Genomic DNA, 21,281 nt, shown 5'->3' with positions numbered 1-21,281 from the left:
TGAGTGAACTCCGGGAGTTGGTGATGGACAAGGAGGCCTGGTGTACTGCGATTCATAGGGTCGCAAAGAGTCGGACACGACTGAGTAACTGAACTGAACTGAACTAAACTTGCTTTAAATAAAAGTAAATTTGTGATTCACTATACATTTTTCAATGCTATGTTGTCAAAGACTGTAAAAGAAACGTAAGAGTACTACTTATATATGTTTCCTATTCTTGAACAGTTCACTATAAATGGATTTCCACATAAAGACACTGACAGTAAAATAAATTAAGCTTAAAAAATAAAGCTTCTCTAATAACATAAAATAAGTCAGATTCCGAGACCTGCTATAAATCACGATTTGAAGATTTTAGTATCAAAGCTAGCCTTAAGTTAGTTACACCAAAATTTCCAAACTGAAAAGATGAACTTGAACAAGAATTAAGAAGGACCAAAATTTACATGCTGTTTCAGTGACTAGTCAATCTAGGAGTAAAAAATACTCTTGCTAGTTATGACATTTATCCTAGAAATGTTTTATAGTCTGAAAAACACCAAAGTTACATCAGAATATTATTTCAGTAATAATTGGTATTAAGTTAAAAAAAAAAAAGCACAGGAAAGACAACTTACAAAATACTAAGTACTCATACCACAGTGAAAAAATGTTCCATCCTAGAAGAGGAAAAACTGTATGGCTGGGTAAGAGGTGTTTAACTTACCAGAATTTAAAAAATGAAAGAAACAGTCCCCAAACCTGAAACTGTTACTCTGATTTTGCATTTTAATGCTTACTCTTTCTCTAGTCATGTCTAGAAATCTACCATTTCAATATTACCTGCTTTCCCCACACTCTTAGAAAACTACTGTGTGCTTAGCACAGAACTAGGAGACATCTTTAGTCTCAGCTGGGTGATCATTCTTTATCAGGCCAGCAAAAGATAAAATTTTAACCCAACAGAACCTGTATTCGGCAGGCTGGATTTTATAAACCATTTGCTGTACCCACAAATTATTTTTTTTCAGTTGCTCAGTCATGTCTGACTCTTTGTGACCCCATGTACTACAGCCCTCCAGGCTCCTCTGTCCATGGAATTCTCCAGGCAAGAATCCTGTAGTGGATGGCATTCCCTTCTTCAGGGGTTCTTCCCAATCCAGGGATCAAACCCAAGTCCCCCCACTGCATGCAGATTCTTGATGTCTGAGCCACTAGGGAATCTGTATCCACCAGAGAGAGATAATGAATTCAGTATCCACTTTAGCGGTCAATGTGAGTAGGTACTTGACTCAGAGGTACCAAGTGGCCACATCCCAGAATAGAGTCAGGCCTAAGCTGAAGGGAGATCTGGGATTCACTTGTGGATCTCATTCTTACTATGTGACCTGGAAGAAAGTGCTTGGTCTCACTGAGTTTCAGTTTTCCCATCTACAAAATTGGGAGCATTAACAGCATGACAAAGAAAAAAAAAAAGAAATAACATTATAAAACACCTACAGAAAGTAACATTATGAAACACCTAGCATGAGTGCTAAAGACATTCTGGTGTTAAACGTTGACAAAAGTGCATACACTCAGATAGTTTCTCTCTCTATTTTAAAAGAGATACAGTGGAGTTTACTATGCCTCTTCCGGGAGCAGGACGAGTGAGATGAAGTGGAAAGGCGGGGCCAGCTATCCCTGTAATTTAATGTCCTTAGATTCTAAAGAAAAGTACCAGCAAATTTGGTTCAACTCAGTGTTAGAGGATAGGAAAAAGAAGAGACATTCTTCCCACCATCACCAAATTACATCTCAGCGAGAGTCACACAAAGTTACAGTCAGTGCTAAAATGCAGAAAGTTCTTGAACATTTAAAAAATCGCTGTCATATATAAATTTGACGACAAAATGAGTCCTAAACTTGAGAGGCTTCCCTCATAGCTCAGTGGTAAAGAACCAGCCTGCCAATACAGGAGACACGGGTTCAATCTCTGTTCCAAGAAGACCCTACATGCCGTTGCTCAACTAAGCCCATGTGTCACAAGCCTGGGGACCACAACAAGAGAAGCTGCTGCAGTGAGAAGCCCACAGCCCACAGCCCCAGTGAGAGGCCCACAGCCCACAGCCCCAGTGAGAGGCCCACAGCCCACAGCCCATCGTTGTGCTCTCCACACTAGAGAAAAGCCCACACAGCTATGAAGACCCAGCACAGCCAAAAAATAAACTATTTTTAAAAATAAGTCCTAAACTTGAACTGTCTGGGGCTTCCTGGTCATTCTTACATTGAACACAAATACTGATGACTTATATACAAGTTTCATTATGCAGTAAGGTCCCAAATCATCCTGGTGATGTGATATAATGTATGACATACAGCAGTAGCTTCTAAAAACACACAGTAATCAGAATTCCTACATATATGTAGCCCAAGAATTTCAAAGAAGAAAATCTGACCAGTGGAAATAACCACATTACTTACAACATGGAGTTCTTGGAGAAGCAAGAGATAATACATATAAAAAGCTTTAAACAATGCCTTGCACAAAGTGAGTACCCAATAAATGTTGTGTTCTACAAGTACCTAGAAAAATACTTTGAACATTGACATGGAAAGGCAACAGGTAAATGGGTAGTCTGCTATAAGCCATATTGTACTTTAGAATTTTTTCTTAAAAAATCTAAGTTTCCCTCCTCCTATACTCAGATGTATTTCTACTACAAGGCCTCAGAAACGATGTTAGCACAAGTCATAAAGGCAGGTAGAAATCTCAGGTGAGCCAACAAACATTTGAAACTGACAGTGTGATAAGACCTGAAGTTCTAAATACAATAAAGATTATTTAGAAAAAAATCAACTCTGAATGACTGCAGAACAGACTAGAAGAACGCTTTTGGAAATTAATGTACAAACTAATGGGCCAGAGTTTTTGTTAAAATGCAGATTGTGAATTAATGTGGCAGGGCCAGACGTTTTGTATTCAAGATCTCTGGTAATCAAAACTCTACTTGTCTAGAAACCCAAAGAGAGTAAGAAGGCCCTTAGCAGTGGTCCTCAAAGTGTACAAGCAACATCAGAATCTCTTGGAAAATTATTAGAAATGCAAATCTTAAACAATATAAGGAGACTGTTCTCTAAATTATCTGTTTACATACAGACAGATCAATTTCTTTGAGAATTGTCATTCAATTGTTAAGTCGGGTCTGACTCTTTGTGGCTCCATGAACTGTAGCATGCCAGGCTTCCCTGTCCTTCCCTATCTCCCTGAGTTTGCTCAGACTCATGTCTATTGAGTCCATCCATCCATCCATCTCATTCTCTGTCATCCCCTTCTCCTACCCTCAATCTTTCCCAAGATCAGGGTCTTTTCCAATGAATCAGCTCTTTACATCAAGTGGCCAAAGTATTAACCCTTCAGCATCGGTCCTTCCAATGAATATTCAGGGTTGATTTCCTTTAGGATAGGCTAGTGTGATCCCCTTGCTGTCCAAGGGACTCTCGAGTCTCCTTCAACACCACAATTCAAAATCATCAATTCTTCGGTGCTCAGCTTTCTTCATGGTCAAACTTTCACATCCATACATGGCTACTGGAAAAACCATAGCTTTGACTAGACAGATCTTTGTCAGTAAGGTGATATCTCTGCTTTTGAATATGCTGTTTGGGTTTGTGATAGCTTTCCTTCCAAGAAGTAGGTGTCTTTTAATTTCATGGCTGCAGTCACCATCTTCAGTGATTCTGGAGCCCAAGAAAATAAAATCTGTCAGTGCTTCCACTTTTCCCCCTTCTATTTGCCATGAAGTATTGGCCACCTGATGCGAAGAGCTGACTCATTTGAAAAGACTGTGATGCTGGGAAAGATTGAGGGCAGGAGGAGAAGGGGAGGACAGAGGATGAGATGGGTGGATAGCATCACAGACTCAATGGACATGGGTTTGGGTGGACTCCGGGAGCTGGTGACGGACCGGGAGGCCTGGCGTGCTGCGGTTCATGGGGTCTCAAAGAGTCGGACATGACTGAGCAACTGAACTGAACTGATGGGACCAGATGCCATGATCTTAGTTTTTTGAATGTTGAGTTTTAAGTCAGCTTTTTCCCTCTCCTCTTTCACCCTCATCAAGAGGCTCTTTAGCTCTTCCTCACTTCTGCCATTAAGGTGGTATTATCTGCATATCTGACGTTATGGATATTTCTCCCTGCAATCTTGATTCCTGCTTGTGATTCATCCAATCTGGCATTTTGCATGGTGTACTCTGCATATAAGTTAAACAAGCAGGGTGATAATATATAGCCTTATCATACTCCCTTTTGAATTTTGAACCAGTCCATTGTTCCATGTCTAGTTCTAACTGTTGCTTTATGACCACATACAGGTTTCTCAAGAGACAAATAAGGTGGAAAAGTAGAATACTAGAATATGTTAACTAAATAAAACAATTTCTCTCTGCAAACAATTTCTAAAACTAAAGCCCTTGCAATTATACTTAAAATGGAAGCTTTTACATGATAAAGCCTGCTCTTGATATTAATAATATATAGGCAAAGTATTGAAATGTGTAGAATCCTCACTGAACCATTTACCAACTTCTTGCAAAATAGATCAGTTCCATTTTACCTAGGTACTAGAGATAAGACTTTGTAAAGAAACCAAACTAAGTTTTTAATCTCCTTCTGTTGAGAATATAACCAACTACATCATGGTTTAGGCAACTTCTCCAGAGTCATGTTTATACATTGCCTGACTCATATGTAAATATATGTCAACATTTTGATTTATAGCTATAGATCATCTGCTTGCATACACACAGATGCCCAAATCATTATATTAATAGTTTGAAACACAATACTGTTAAACCACAAAAAAATATAAAGATAAAATACAAATACAGAATGTCACACACAGAGAAGAGATTTCAGTTTTCTGAATGTGAAGCCAGATGATCCCTAAACAGGCTTTGCATAAAATAAGATTTTTAAAAAATGTTGCATTCACAATTCCCACTCAATGTTTTTTTTTTTTTTTTTCCAACTTCAATCAAGGTCACATTTCAGTCAGTATCTGAGTACATCATTCTGCCCTTAATCTAGTTTTGAAGGAGTAAATTACAAACAGATTGTAAAGTACCACACTTGCTTCAGTATTGGGGGTGGGCCCCTCTGATTTTGGCTAGGACCATATACACACATACACAACAACAACAACAGTGCTGTCCAGAGACAACTGATGGTCACAGCGCAGGAAGGGAGGGAGGGTAGAGTGCCGCCGGCATCTATTAAGTAGAGATCATGCAACTACTATGATGCGAAAAATAGTTCCCTGAACAAAGAAGTACCTGGCCCAAGATGCCAATAATGCCAAGGTCAAGAAATTGTGATGTAAACTGTGGAGGTTGTGAAAATACAGAATGAACGCATCTCGTGCATCATCATTACATTCCTAGCAAAGTGTCAAGCACATTTAATAAATATTTTTTGATTATGAAAGAAACCACTTCTGTGCAGTTGAGCTCTTAAGAGAGATGAAAAAAATGAGAAAAATATTATTACGTATATAATACCTGAAATCACATAGCAGAATCACAGTCATTGTCAAAACTAAAAGGAACTAAAGATCATTCAGACCAATTTCTCTTTTTCAGAAAAATTTTTCTCAGGCAAAAGATGCTGTCTAATGTAATGTGTTGGCAAGTGTTGAGAGGAGATAGTTTTCTGAATAAAAACAAAATACATTTACAAATTAAAATGTCAGTTTTCACTTCTACAATGTCAATGTCACCCACTTTTCTCAGATTAATAAAGTATTCCCTTCATAAAAGTTAAACCAATGTAACATAAAGCATGTATGATAGTCGCTGAGTCATGTCTGACTCTGCAACCCCACAGACTGCCGCCTGCCAGACTCCTCTGTCTATGGAATTCTCCAGGCAAGAATACTGGGGAGGATTGTCATCTCCTTCTCCAGGGGATCTTCCCCACCCAGGGACTGAACCCAGGTCTCCCACATCGCAAGCAGAGTCTTTACTGTCTGAGTTACCAGGGAAGCCCCAACGTAAGTCAGAATAAGTGATATTTCAAAGCAGGAAATAAAATAAAATAATTATTTTTCAAAAAGACAAATCACAAACCTCCCTGGTCTACAAGATTTATACTTCTGAGAAGTCAGGTCTTTAAAATGTCATGAGAAATTCTGAACTGGCTTACGGTTTTAAAACACAGGAACTGACAATCACAAGGCCAAACATACCCTTAATAATCGATTCAGCGGCATACAGATCTCGTTTGTAGGTCACCTAGAGGACAGATAAACTTCATTAGATTTAACAGAGTAGAAAGGAATGTTAAAGCAATAAAATAATGCCCCCAAGGAAATTCTTGATTTTGGAGAAACCATAAACACACAACACTGACAAGTTTTAAATTATAACATCAGTTTATTCAGAAAAAAATACATTTGCTTCTACAAATGCTTAAGATCTGTTTTTAAATCTTTAAGTAAATTCAGATGTTGTGTGGCAGTTGTTACCAAAGTCTTATTAATATAAGAATCATATCAAAGAAAATATGGTAGCATTTACATACAAGTATTAGAATTATTATTTAATAGTAAGGTTTGTTGTGAAAGGAAATAAGGAAAAGAATATATTTGAAAAATTACCAAATTGCATGTTCAGTTGAAATGAGATGATTCTCAAAGACCAGTTCACAGTGAGGGTCTTCTGAATTGAGTTTATCTGTGTACCCTCAGATAAGGCTTACCTTTTTAATATTTTTACTAATACATGACTGACAGAGACAGCCTGGAGGCTACCATCATGAATGTAAGAAAAATCATGATCTGTGCTTAAGAACAAACAGCCTCTTTGCAATTCTAACCTATTCCTTGTATATAACCTGCCATGGGCCTATAGCAGATAGTTCTCAGACCACATGCAGTGAGTCCAGGTACAGAACATGTCAGATGCATTGCACTGTAGTTCATCACAGAACTGAAGGACAGAGAAAACAATTAAATCTATTAGTAAGTACTCTAAGGTCTTAGGAGCTTATCATTCAAGTGCTCAGATGATGCCAGTGTCTCAAAACCCACTTGGAGAAATAATGAATACCTTTTCATATCGATAGTTTGGACAATTTTTCTCCAGATTATCTCCAAACTAAACTTGTGCAAAAACTGTTCAGCTAAGTGATTCATGGCACTTTTACCCAAATAGGTTTCCCTGTTATGCCTAGATCCCAGCAGGTAAACCACCCTGGCCCCAAATCTATATCTTACAACTCAGAACTAATATAGAACTAATATAAAAGTGATTTGTATGACAAATGGAAAGTTCCTCAAGCAGCCAACCAATCTATTAAAATCAAGCATGACATTGTTAAATTATCTCTAAAACAAGCAATGCCAACCAGAACCAGTACTATAGTTACTGATCTAAAATATAGCTCTATTATCTGGGGGGGAAAAAAAGTAGTAAACAGACAGTTAAAGCTTCAGACTATGCATTTTACCCAATTAAAGACTGCATTGATCTCATTCACTCATTCAATAAATATATCTCAAATAATGCCACATCACAGGTCCTGTTCTAACGGCTGCAATAGAGCAATGAACACAGTGAGCAAAACTCAATCTGCAGAAACAACATTTTAGGGATACACTTTTCTTAGAAGAAGTGAATAAAGTATATTTGTTTCCATGAAAACCCAAAGTTAACTAGACAGCTGAAATCGGCACTCAATATTTGCAATTTAGATGAGAAAAGGCTTTTATTCCCTTTAACTGTCTGCTATGTAAGGTAAACTCAAAACAGTAATTAATGGAAAGATGCCTAATTACTATAGCTGACTTTTCATTCCCTCCTGCTTTCTTTGAGGAATATGACTGCATTCCAAATTTAAACAGAATAACTGTGAAAGTGCTTTATTCTTTTCAAATAAATCTATCTTAACAATGAGGTTTTTAAAATAAAGAAAACATGGTCTCAAATACTAAAATGACTTTTCTAGCATACTTGCAAAATAACGCTTATGCACTGAAATCAGTCTTAAGAATGAAATATATGTATTACTACCCAAAGGTCCTTGGGTACTACACTAATATTCAAAAAGAATCTGTATAAAGAAAGACAGCTAAAATTCTTTTTTTTTTTTTTTTTTTGGCTGCACCGTAAGGCTTGCAGGATCTTAGTTCCTCAATCAGGGATTAAACCTGCACCCTCAGCAGTGAAAGTGGTGTTGGAGTCCTAACCACAAGACTGCCAGCAAATTCCCCTAATATTTGAATTTTTTTTTTTGTCTACATTTTCCTATTGGCTATTAGTTCAGTTGCTCAGTCATGTCCAATTCTTTGCAGTCCCATGGACTGCAGCACACCCGGTTTCCCTGCCCATCACCAACTCCCAGAGCTTGCTCCAACTCAGGTCCACTGCATCAGCGATGCCGTCCAACCATTGCATGATGTGTCACCCCCTTCTTCGGCCCTCAGTCTTCTCCACCATCAGGGCCTTTTCTAATGAGTCTCTTCTAGGGGGAAGCGGGACACAATTCAACCCCAGCACCATGCGTGAAATGACTCAGCAACGGAATGAAGAGACGCACTTGGAAAGGCCAGCCTCCACTCAGTGCAAGACATTTGCCACACACACAACGGGAGCAAGCTCCAAGGCGCGAGGACTAAAACTGTGCTTCTGTGTTGCTGGTGGAAGCAGTGAAATTTGAGATTTAATGCAAAAGACACTGAAGTACATCTGTGGAGTTCGAGTGGAAAATTAAAAGAGCTTTCTTTCTACCTGAAGACCCGAGGGTGCTTCACACATTTAAAGAAGGCTCAGACTACCCATGAGAAACAGATGATAACACACACAGCCCTCTCAAAAAAATGAGCAAAGAGTCCAGAGGGTGTTCATATGTTAGTAGCAATAAATGTCTTCAGGTTTCATTTATTTATTTTTAACATAGCCTGTAAAGTAAGTTTAGCAGATCTGTAGCGATGTGAGTCAGGATCTTGTACAAAACACCTAATTGGTAATTACTCAAATCCAATGAGTAAGTGTATCACCATCTATCACATATAGAAAAAAAATAAACAAAAATAATAAAATGTTGACCTGATGGATTAATGATATTTGGAAACTCTTTAAAGAGCAACAATACTGCATTTATTTTCTCCACCAGGCAATAAATCAGGCATGTCAATATCCTGTAATCTTGTAACAATTTAAATACGTATGAGACAATCTTAGCACGTAGCAAGGCCCATCACATGATTGTACAAAACACCTAACACATAGGGCTTCTTTTTATGTTAATGAAGAAATATGCTTTTGGATTCATATTAGCTCAGAATTAGGAGGAATGTTTACTAGGCAGATTTAGATGGATGCTTTATAAAGATTTCATCCAATATTTCCAAAGGAGCAGTACTTATTCAAAATTATGATATGACCCTACAATTCTATTTCAGAATACATTTTTCAGTTTACCACATTTCTACCCAATGAAACCAGGAGAGTCGTGCTGTAAAGCACTCCAGCCTCAACAGGAACATGCAGTATGATAATGCTACAACCACTTCATTCCTCCTAAAGAAAGAAATCTGTCATGAAATCAGTCAAGCCTGACCACAGGAAAGAGCACAATGCCTCTTGGAGGTGGTGAGTTCTTCCAGGCGCCAAGCCTACTGGGTCAAAACTACTGCAGATATGTGTTTCAGTAACACATTAAGTTGGAGCTACCATCCTGGGGACCAAGAGGAAATGTTGTTGCTGTGAGGAGCAGAATGGCGCCCTCAATACAGGTGAGAGCAGGGCTACGCAGTAAAACATTACACACCAAGAACACACACAGAAATTGTGAACAAAACAATCTTACTGGCTAAATGGGATCTGTTTGAGTAAACTATCCCAACATGAATTTTCATGCAACCGAGCAACAGAAATAATACCATAATTTGATGGATCAGAAAACCCACTGAGACTCTTTAACACCTTTAATGTATACGTACACACATACTTTTATCCCTGGAAATACTGTTTCAATATGAAGCCAAATGTTTTTAAACTTCTCTATTTTCTAAAGTACCTGGAAAGTGTCAGTACTTGCAGAGTATGTCTTCAGGAATGACACATCAACACAGAGCTAAGTACCAACTTCCATACCTTCCAGAGGTCAGGGGATCCTTCCACGAGTTTTGCTTTGATATGACTGTATTTTAGAGCCAAATGCAAACACTCAGTTCCAAATTCCAAGTCATAGTCACTACACTGGGTAGGAAGAAAAAAGAATTAAGAAGTTAAAATATTAATAGAATTTATTTAATTATATTATTTAATTTATTTAAATAATATTAAATAATCTTTCAATTTCATAATCAATTGCATATAGAAGAGCCTAGAGAATTCACAAACTCTTTAATTAGCTATTGATTAATCAAGTTAGATTAATCTTCTTCATGCCCTAAAAGCCAAATGAAACCAATAGAAAACAGAAATGTTGCAATCATGTTTTTAACTTCCTGAATAGTTTTGGTGAAAGTTGCTCAGTCATTTCCGACTCTTTGAGACCTCATAGACTGTAGCCCGCCAGGCTCCTCTGTCCATTGGAATCTCCAGGCAAGAATACTGGAGTGGGTAGCCATTCCCTTCTCCAAGAGATCTCCCCAACCCAAAGACAACCTGGGTCTCTGACTTTGCAAGAAGATTCTTTACTGTCTGAGCTCAGGTGTCAGATAAATACAATACTTTATTTCCTTTGCTCAAAAGCTACATTTCCAAACATGTTTGTAAAATGCCTAAAGGTATGACTGAGGATGACCATGTCAGAACTCAATTTAACAAATATACCTATCCATAGTGAAGTCCCTCAGTTGTGTCCGACTCTTTGCAACCCCATGGACTGTAGCCTACCAGGCTCCTCTGTCCATGGGATTTTCCAGGCAATAGTACTGGAGTGGATTGCCATTTCCTTCTCCAGGGGATCTTCCCAACCCAGGGATTGAACCTGGGTCTCCGCATTGTAGACAGATGTTTTACCGTCTGAGCCATCAGGGAAGTCATACCTATCCATAAAACCCCAAATCTCTCATATTTATACAAAAACACTGGCAGGACACAGCTTTCTTATTGCTATTTTAAATAACAACAGATCTTTTTAGAGGATATATTTTGATTCTGAACATGGTACTGTATCAGTCTTCCATTATGAGAAAAAAAAGTGAATGCCTATCAGATTTAGTAAAATATAAATAATATTTTTTGACACTTTAGGCAGAACCATCCAAATGACCAACATAATGCAATTAAATAATGGTCACTAGGTATCTATCATGTCCAAGCTTTCTTTTAAGTGCCAGCATATAAAGATAAATGAGACATGTTTTGTGTTCTCAAGGAACTCAGGTTTAAAAGAGGAGGCTGATTTATAACAAATATTTTGTAACAGAATGTGATAGATGGAACATTAGCAGAATATTTACAAGTAGACCAGGAGATACAGTATTTAATTCTATGTAAGGGTATTAGCGAAGCCCCGTTAGAGGAAATGGTCTCTCATCTCATTCTAAAGACTGAATAGGGACTTCCCTGGTGGTTCAGTGGCTAAGACTCCACACACCCAATGCAGGTGCGCTGAGTTCAATCCCTGGTCAGGGAACTAGATCCCACATACTGCAACTAAGCCTTAGCACAGATAAATAAATAGTTTTTAAAAATAAAATAAAGACTGAATAAAACTCAAGATTACAGACATTGCAGACATCTGCTGGATTTGCGTTTTACCAACAGCACAACCATGACTTACCTGGTGGTTCAGATAGTAAAGAATCTGCCTGCAATGCAGGAGACCAGGGTTCAATCCTTATGCTGGGAGATCCCCTGGAGAAGGAAAAAGGAACCCACTCTAGTATTCATGCCTGGAGAATCCCATGTTCAGAGGAAATTGGTGGACTACAGTCCATGGGGTCACAAAGAGTCAGACATGACCGAGCAAATAACACACATACACAAGAGCATATTCATATAAGAGAGACTGCAGGAAGGCAACAATATGAATATGACATTTAGAACAGTTTGCCAATTTTTATTTTATTGCAAATTACAAACCCTACATTTTAATGATTTGTGAAGTTAATATGACAAGAAAATATACCATCAGGTACATATAGAGTCCCAAATTAACCAGAACTGTTTCAGTTTAAACCTTTATTCTTATAAACAACATAACATGACATTTTTAAGAAATGTCATATGTCCAATATACAACATAACATGACATTGAAGAAATTTAAGAAATTTCATCTTTAATATAGTATTATCAACACTTCAGTTCAGTAGCTCAGTCATGTTCAACTCTTTGTGACCCTATGGACTGCAACATGCCAGGCTTCCTTATCCATCACAAACTCCCAGAGCTTACTCAAACTCATGTCCATCCAGTCGGTGATGTCATCCAACCATCTCATCCTGTCATCCCCTTCTCCTCCCACCTTTAATCTTTCCCAGCATCAGAGTCCTTTCCAATGAGTCAGTTCTTCCCATCAAGTGGCCAAAGTATTGGAGTTTCAGCTTCAGCAACAGTCCTTCCAACGAATATTCAGGACTGATTTCCTTTAGCATGGACTGGTTGAATCTCCTTGCAGTCCAAGGGACTCTCAAGAGTCTTCTCCAACACCACAGTTCAAAAGCATTAATTCTTCAGTGCTCAGCTTTCTTTACAGTCCAACTCTCATATCCATACATGACCACTGGAAAAACCATAGCTTTGACTAGACGGACCTTTGTTGACAAAGTAATGTCTCTGCTTTTTAATATGCTGTCTAGGTTGGTCATAACTTTCCTTCCAAAGAGCAAGGGTTTTTAATTTCATGGCTGCAGTCACCATCTGCAGTGATTTTGGAGCCCAAGAAAATATTCTGTCACTGTTTCCATTCTTTCCCCATCTATTTGCCACGATGCTGTGGAACCAGATGCCATGCTCTTCGTTTTCTGAATGTTGAGCTTTAAGCCAACTTTTTCACTCTCCTTTTTCACTTTCATCAAGAGGCTTTTTAGTTCCTCTTCGCTTTCTGCCATAGGGTGGTGTCATTTGCATATCCGGGGTTATTGATATTTCTCCTAGCAATCTTGATTCCAGCTTGTGCTTCATCCAGCCCAGTGTTTCGCATAATGTACTCTGCATATAAGTTAAATAAGCAGGGTGACAATATACGGCCTTGATGTACTCCTTTCCTGATTTGAAACCAGTCTGCTGTTGAATATCCAGCTCTAACTGTTGCTTCTTGACCTGCATACAGATTTCTCAGGAGGCAGGTTAGGTGTCTGGTATTCCCATCTCTCCCAGAATCTTCCACAGTTTGTCGTGATCCACACAAAGGGTTTGGCATAGTCAATAAAGCAGATATAGATGTTTTTCTGGAACTCTCTTGCTTTTTCAATGTTCCAGCGGATGTTGGAAATTTGATCTTTGGTTTCTCTGCCCTTTCCAAATCCAGCTTGAATATCTGGAAGTTCACAGTTCATGTACTGTTGAAGCCTAGCTTGGAGAATTTTGAGCATTACTTTGCTAGTGGGTGAGATAAGTGCAATTGTGCAGTAGTTTGAGCATTCTTTAGCATTGCCTTTCTTTGGGATTGGAATGAAAACTGACCTTTTCCAGTCCTGTGCCCACTGCTGCTACTGCTACTGCTGCTGCTGCTAAGTTGCTTCAGTCGTGTCCGACTCTGTGCGACCCCGTGGACTGCAGCCCACCAGGCTCCTCCGTCCATGGGATTTTCTAGGCAAGAATACTGGAGTGGGTTGCCATTGTTGAGCTTTCCAAATTTGCTGGCATATTGAGTGCAGCACTTTCACAGCATCATCTTTTAGGTTTTGAAATAGCTCAATTGGAATTCTATCGCCCCTAATAGATTTGTTCATAGTGATGATTCCTAAGGCCCACTTGACTTTTCATTCCAGGATATCTGGCTCTAAGAGAGTGATCACAACATCATGGTTATCTGGGTCATGAAGATATTTTTTATATAGTTCTTCTGTGTATTTTTGCCACCTCTTCTTAATATCTTCTGCTTCTGTTAGGTCCATACCATTTCTATCCTTTATTGTGCCAATCTTTGCTTGAAATGTTCCCTTGGTATCTCTAACTTTCTTGAAGAGATCTCTAGCTTTTCCCATCCTATGTTTCCCTCTATTTCTTTGCACTGATCCTTAAGAAAGGCTTTCTTATCTTTCCTTGCTATTCTTTGGAACTCTGCATTCAAACAGGCATGTCTTTCCTTTTCTCCTTTGCTTCCCTTCTTTTCTCAACTATTTGTAAGGCCTTGTCAGACAACCATTTTGCCTTTTTGCATTTCTTTTTCTTGGGGATGGTCTTGATCACTGCCTCTTGTACAATCCCGAACCTCCATCCATAGTTCTTCAGGTACTTTGTCTATTACATCTAATCCATTGAATCTATTTGTCACTTCCACTATATAGTCATAAGATATTTGATTTAGGTCATACCTGTAGCTACATAAAAATAAATTATGCTTTAGTAAACTTTACCTGTCTCCTGAGAAACCTGTATATGGGTTAAGAAGCAACAGAAACAACTGGACATGGAACAACAGAGCAGTTCAAAATTCGGAAAGGAGTATGTCAAGGCTGAATATTGTCACCCTGCTTATTTAACTTATATGCAGAGTACATCATGTTAAATGCTTGGTTGGATGAAGCACAAGTTCTAATCAAGACTGCAAGGAGAAATATCAACAACCTCAGATATGCAGATAATACCACTCTAATGTCAGAAACCACAGAGGAACTGAAGAGCCTCTCAATGAGGGTGAAAGAGGAGAGTGAAAAATCTGGCCTGAAACTCAACATTCCAAAAAACTAAAATCATGGCATCTGGTCCCATCACTTCATGGCAAATAGGTGGGGGAAAGTAGAAGAAGTGACACATTTTATTTTCTTGGGCTCCAAAATCACTGCAGATGGTGACCACAGCCATGGAATTAAAAGAAGCCTGCTCCTTGGGAGGAAAGACATGACAAACCTAGACAGCATGTTAAAAAGCAGAGATATCACTTTGCCAATAAAGGCCCTTATAGAAAAAGCTATTGTTTTTCCAGCAGTCATGTACAGATATGAAATTTGGACCATAAAGAAGGCTAAGTACTAAAGAATTGATGCTTTTGAATTGTGGTACTGTAGAAGACTCTTGAGAGTCCATTGGACTGCAAGATCAAACCAGTCAATCCTAAAGGAAATCAACCCTAATTTGCATCAGAAGGGTTGTTGCTGACGCTCCAATACTTTGGCCACCTGATGCGAAGGGCTGCTCATTGGAAAAGACCCTGATGCTGAAAAAGACTGAATGCAAAAGAAGAAGGAAGCAGTAGAAGACGGGATGGTTAGATAGTATCACCAACACAATGCATATGAATCTAAGCAAACTTCGGGAGATTATGAAGGACAGAGAAGCCTGGCACACTGCAGTCCATGGGGTGGCAAAAAGCTGGACATGACTTAGTGCCTAAACAACAACAACAAAATCTCCACATTCTATTAATAATGCCAACATCTACACAGTCTCATCTAGTAGTATGCAAGTAAGGCCAATCTACAGTAAGAGTAACTATTTTTGGTTAAATCCCAAAACGAAGTGACAGTCACTCAGATGTGCTTCCCTGGTGGCTCGGCTGGTAAAGAATCCGCCTGCAATGCATGAGGCCTGGGTTCGATCCCTGGGTTGAGAAGGTCCCCTGGAGAAGGGAAAGGCTACCCACTCCAGTAGGTCGCAAAGAACTGAACACAACTGAGCAACTCACTTCTCTCTAAACCTCAAAGAAGACTGCCAATGACCCTTTTCCTGCCTCTCTTTCCAGATGCAGGATACTGAACATATTCATGGACAGCCTTAAAAGTGCTCACAAAGTGCATACTGAGAAAAACAGCTTCTTTCTTCCCATCTCAGGAATGAGAAGTACCTGATGCTGTGCTCCTGCCAGTCACGTGATGCACCAACCAAGAATGACAACAGCTTACAAAGTGCTGGAAGTCTTCAGGACTCCAATCAACAGAGCCAGTAGGAAACAAACAAAATGACGGATCAGATACTTCCAAAATATACACCCAAAACAGAAACTGAGCGATCTTGGCAGAAATACTCTGAATCAGTCATTCACTGTATAGAATAATTTTACAACTATTTATAGGGTTTGGGGGCCTCCCTGATAGCTCAGTTGGTAAAGAATCTGCCTGCAATGCAGGATACCCCGATTTGCTTCCTGGGTTGGGAAGATCCACTGAAAGGACAGGCTACCCACTTCAGTATTCTTGGGCTTCCCCAGTGCCTCAGCTGGGAAAGAATCCGCCTGCAAAGCAGAAGAGCTGGGTTCTATCCCTGGGTTGGGAAGATCCCCTGGAGAAGGGAAAGACTATCCACCCTAGTATTTTGGCCTAGAGAATTCCATAGAGCGTATAGTCCATGGGGTCTCAAACAGTTGGACATGACTGAGCGACTTTCACTTCAATTATGGGGTTTTGGTAATGTTTTTGCATTAAACCTTACTTCTATGGTTACCTCAAAAAAGTGCATACTTTATGACAAATTAAAATATGAATTTGTTTCTCAAGAACGTGGATGCTGATTTCTACTGCCTAGGATATGAAAAGCTAGCAAAAGTGATGCTCATCTGAAGAACAAAAGAAAAAAGCAGATAAACTACACAAACAGAACTGTTTCTTGAAACCATCAGAGCTGAGGTCACAGGATGACTGAGTAGCGCTAAGTCTAAGAACAGGCATGCCTCCCCCCAGAAGTAGAAGATGCCATCACCAGCTCACCTACAGCAGAACACAAAAGGAAGCAACATCGCGTCCCATACAGACAGTAAGATAAAATCTCCTAAAAGATGTCAACAAACTATAAATACTGAATAGAGGCAATTAGGAGAATACAGAACCTCTGAGAAATACAAACACAACATGAGTTAATACCTCATTCAGGCTTTTCTTTAGCAACCCACTGCTGGGTGCTCATCAAATTCTACACTCAAGGTAACCACTAGACAAATGCTTTATAAGGTAAGAGTAAGAAGTCAATAGGAATAAAAGGGAATCATAAAATGAGAAATTAATACAAAGGCAGGCAGGAAAAAGAAAAGGAGTGAATATAAAGCAACCAGCAAGATGGTAGATTTTAATCAAGTACGTTCAGTTGGTAAATCATCTTCCTGCAATGCAGGAGACCCAGGTTCAATTCCTGGGTCGGGAAGATCCCCTGGAGAAGGAAATGGCAACCCACTCCATTCTTGCCTGGAGAATCCCATGGACAGAGGAGCCTGGTGGGCTACAGTCCACGGGGTCTCAAAGAGTTGGACACGACTGAGCAACTAAACCACCACCAAGTCAATTAAGGTGTAGCTGCACAAAATGTGGACATTATCCAGCATGGGGGCCAAAGTGTTATCACTGATCACACAAAAAACACGCAAATACGCAGATGCTGAGAATCCTCTGCCTCCCTGAACCTGGAGCCCAAAATAGTATTAATAATATTATCCTATCAATAACCTCAGATATGCAAATGATACCATCTTTATGGCAGAAAGCGAAGAAGAACTGAAGAGCCTCCTGATGAAAATGATAGAAGAGAGTGAAAAAGCTGGCTTAAAGCTCAACATTCAGAAAACTAAGATCATGGCATCTGGTCCCATCACTTCATGGCAAATAGATAGGGAAACAATGAAAACAGTGACAGACTTTTATTTTCTTGGGCTCCAAAATCACTGCAGATGGTGACTGCAGCCATGAAATTAAAAGACCCTTGCTCCTTGGAAGAAAAGTTATGACCAACCTAAACAGCATATTAAAAAGCAGAGACATTACTTTGCCAACAAGGGTCTGTCTAGTCAAAGCTATAGTTTTTCCAGTGGTCATGTACAGATGTGACAGATGGACTACAAAGAAAGCTGAGTGCTGAACAATTAATGCTTTTGAACTGTGGTGTTGGAGAACTCTTGAGAGTCCCTTGGACTGCAAGGAGATCCAACCAGTCCATGCTAAAGGAAAATCAGTCCTGAATATTCATTGGAAGGACAGTTGCTGAAGCTGAAACTCCAATACTTTGGTCACCTGATATGAAGAACTGACTCATTTGAAAAGACCCTGATGCTGGGAAAGACTGAAGGCAGGAGAAGAGGACAACAGACGATGAGATGGTTGGATGGCATCACCGACTCGATGGACATGAGTTTGAGTGGACTCCAAGAGGTGGTGATAGACTGGGAGGCCTGGCGTGCTATAGTCCATGGGGTCACAAAGAGTTGAACATAACTGAGCAACTGGACTGAGCTGAATATTCTCCTCAGGCATAACCCCTTGGCACACTATTTACTGTTCAGCCCAGTCACCTTAGAATGAAATTCACAATCAACAGCCACCCCCACCATAAAACTCACAAACTACAACCAATCACCAACATATACACATGAACAGAAAAGCCAGATATAACTGAAATGCAACGAAAGACTAACATGAAAGATAAGGTCAAAATGGCAAAAAATGTTTGGAGAAACTTCAGACTTAAAGAAAGTAGGGAAAACCACTAGACCATTCAGGTATGATACAGTGGAAGTGAGAAATAGATTTAAGAGCCTAGATCTGATAGATAGAGTGCCTGATGAACTATGGAATGAGGTTCGTGACATTGTACAGGAGACAGAGATCAAGACCATCCCCATGGAAAAGAAATGCAAAAAAGCAAAATGACTGTCTGGGGAAGCCTCACAAATAGCTGTGAAAAGAAGAGAGGCGAAAAGCAAAGGAGAAAAGGAAAGATATAAGCATCTGAATGGAGAGTTCCAAAGAATAGCAAGAAGAGATAAGAAAGCCTTCCTCAGTGATCAATGCAAAGAAATAGAGGAAAACAACAGAATGGGAAAGACTAGAGATCTCTTCAAGAAAATTAGAGATACCAAGGGAACATTTCATGCAAGGATGGGCTCGATAAAGGACAGAAATGGTATGGACCTAACAGAAGCAGAAGATATTAAGAAGAGGTGGCAAGAATACATGGAAGAACTGTACAAAAAAGATCTTCACGACCCAGATAATCATGATGATGTGATCACTCATCTAGAGCCAGACATCTTGGAAAGTGAAGTCAAGTGGGCCTTAGAAAGCATCACTACAAACAAAGCTATTGGAGGTGATGGAATTCCAGTTGAGCTATTTCAAATCCTGAAAGATGATGCTGTGAAAGTGCTGCACTCAATATGCCAACAAATTTGGAAACCTCAGCAGTGGCCACAGGACTGGAAAAGGTCCGTTTTCATTCCAATCAAAAGAAAGGCAATGCCAAAGAATGCTCAAACTACCACACAATTGCACTTATCTCACATGCTAGTAAAGTCATGTTCAAAATTCTCCAAGCCAGGCTTCAGCAATACGTGAACTGTGAACTCCCTGATGTTCAAGCTGGTTTTAGAAAAAGCAGAGGAACCAGAGATCAAATTGCCAACATCTGCTGGATCATGGAAAAAGCAAGAGAGTTCCAGAAAAACATCTATTTCTGCTTTATGGACTATGCCAAAGCCTTTGACTGTGTGGATCACAATAAACTGTGGAAAACTCTGAATGAGATGGGAATAGCAGACCACCTAACCTGCCTCTTGAGAAATCTGTATGCAGGCCAGGAAGCAACAGTTAGAACTGGACATGGAACAACAGACTGGTTTCAAATAGGAAAAGGAGTACGTCAAGGCTGTATATTGTCACCCTGCTTATTTAACTTCTATACAGAGTACATCATGAGAAACATTGGACTGGAAGAAGCACAAGCTGGAATCAAGATTGCCGGGAAAAATATCAATAACTTTAGATATGCAGATGACATCACCCTTATGGCAGAAAGTGAAGAGGAGCTAAAAAGCCTCTTGATGAAAGTGAAAGAGGATAGTGAAAAAGTTGGCTTAAAGCTCAACATTCAGAAAAGGAAGATCATGGCATCTGGTCCCATCACTTCATGGGAAATAGATGGGGAAACAGTGGAAACAGTGTCAGACTTTATTTTGGGGGGGGGGCAAAAATCACTGCAGATGGTGACTGCAGCCATGAAATTAAAAGACGCTTACTCCTTGGAAGAAAAGTTATGACCAACCTAGATAGTATATTCAAAAGCAGAGACGTTACTTCGCCAACTAAGGTCCGTCTAGTCAAGGCTATGGTTTTTCCTATGGTCATGTATGGATGTGAGAGTTGGACTGTGAAGAAGGCTGAGTGCCGAAGAATTGATGCTTTTGAACTGTGGTGTTGGAGAAGACTCTTGAGAGTCCCTTGGACTGCAAGGAGATCCAACCAGTCCATTCTGAAGGAGATCAGCCCTGGGATTTCTTTGGAAGGAATGATGCTAAAGCTGAAGCTCCAGTACTTTGGCCACCTCATGCGAAGAGTTGACTCATTGGAAAAGACTCTGATGCTGGGAGGGATGGGGGCAGGAGGAGAAGGGGACAATGGAGGATGAGATGGCTGGATGGCATCACGGACTCGACAGACGTGAGTCTGAGAGAACTCCAGGAGATGGTGATGGACAGGGAGGCCTGGTGTGCTGTGATTCATGGGGTCACAGATAGTCGGACACGCCTGAGTGACGGAACTGAGAAACCACACAGTCAATAAAGATTTAACAGTCCCAGAATGATAGTGTTTATACTCATAAAATAAGGATAATATTTAGAAGGGTAGAAAACAGAAAAACATAATGAGTCAAAGTCCAATATGTTAATAAAAATCAGCAGAACTTAAAAGGTCTGGAGAAGCAAACAACCAATAATTTTTAATTGCAGTAATAAAGAACGAGTCCCCAAATTTAAACAATCTTACAGAATATAGATGCCAATAGATGAAAATACACCAAATCCAATGAACAAAAACAAAAAGTCTCTTGTAAAGAAGCAGGAATCCAAACCGTACAAGACTACTTAAAAGCCAACAATGAAAATCAGATAAATAGTGGAAGAATTTCTTCATAATTTAGAAGATAGTGACTGTCAATATAAAATCATAAAAGCTATATATCCTGTCTGAAGGCAGAATATGGACTTGCAGAAACATTGAAAGTCTCAGTAGAATTTTAGTTCCTATGTACTTTTTCAATCTAGGTTTCTTGCCAGGCTGAAGAATTGATGCTTTTGAACTGTGGTGTTGGAGAAGACTCTTGAGAGTCCCTTGGACTGCAAGGAGATCCAACCAGTCCATTCTAAAGGAAATCAGTCCTGAGTGTTCATTGGAAGGACTGATGCTAAAGCTGAAACTCCAATACTGTGGCCACCTCATGTGAAGAGT

General features: G+C 39.5%; 1 protein-coding gene across 1 annotated transcript in view; it reads right to left on the bottom strand.

Moving 5' to 3' along the window:
• Positions 1 to 21,281, bottom strand: part of ISPD (isoprenoid synthase domain containing) — a 368,609-nt gene that overhangs the window by 253,018 nt on the left and 94,310 nt on the right. The window contains exons 4-5 of the mRNA XM_018047357.1: positions 10,116 to 10,220; positions 6,206 to 6,251 (exon numbers count right to left, since the gene is read on the bottom strand). Coding sequence (XP_017902846.1) covers positions 6,206 to 6,251; positions 10,116 to 10,220 — 151 coding nt within the window. The remainder of the gene's footprint in view (positions 1 to 6,205; positions 6,252 to 10,115; positions 10,221 to 21,281) is intronic.

Source organism: Capra hircus, chromosome 4 (assembly GCF_001704415.2).
Source record: "Capra hircus breed San Clemente chromosome 4, ASM170441v1, whole genome shotgun sequence".
Lineage (NCBI taxonomy): Eukaryota > Metazoa > Chordata > Mammalia > Artiodactyla > Bovidae > Capra > Capra hircus.
The sequence above is the reverse complement of the archived record's forward strand: the minus strand, read 5'-3'. Positions and strand labels throughout refer to the sequence as shown.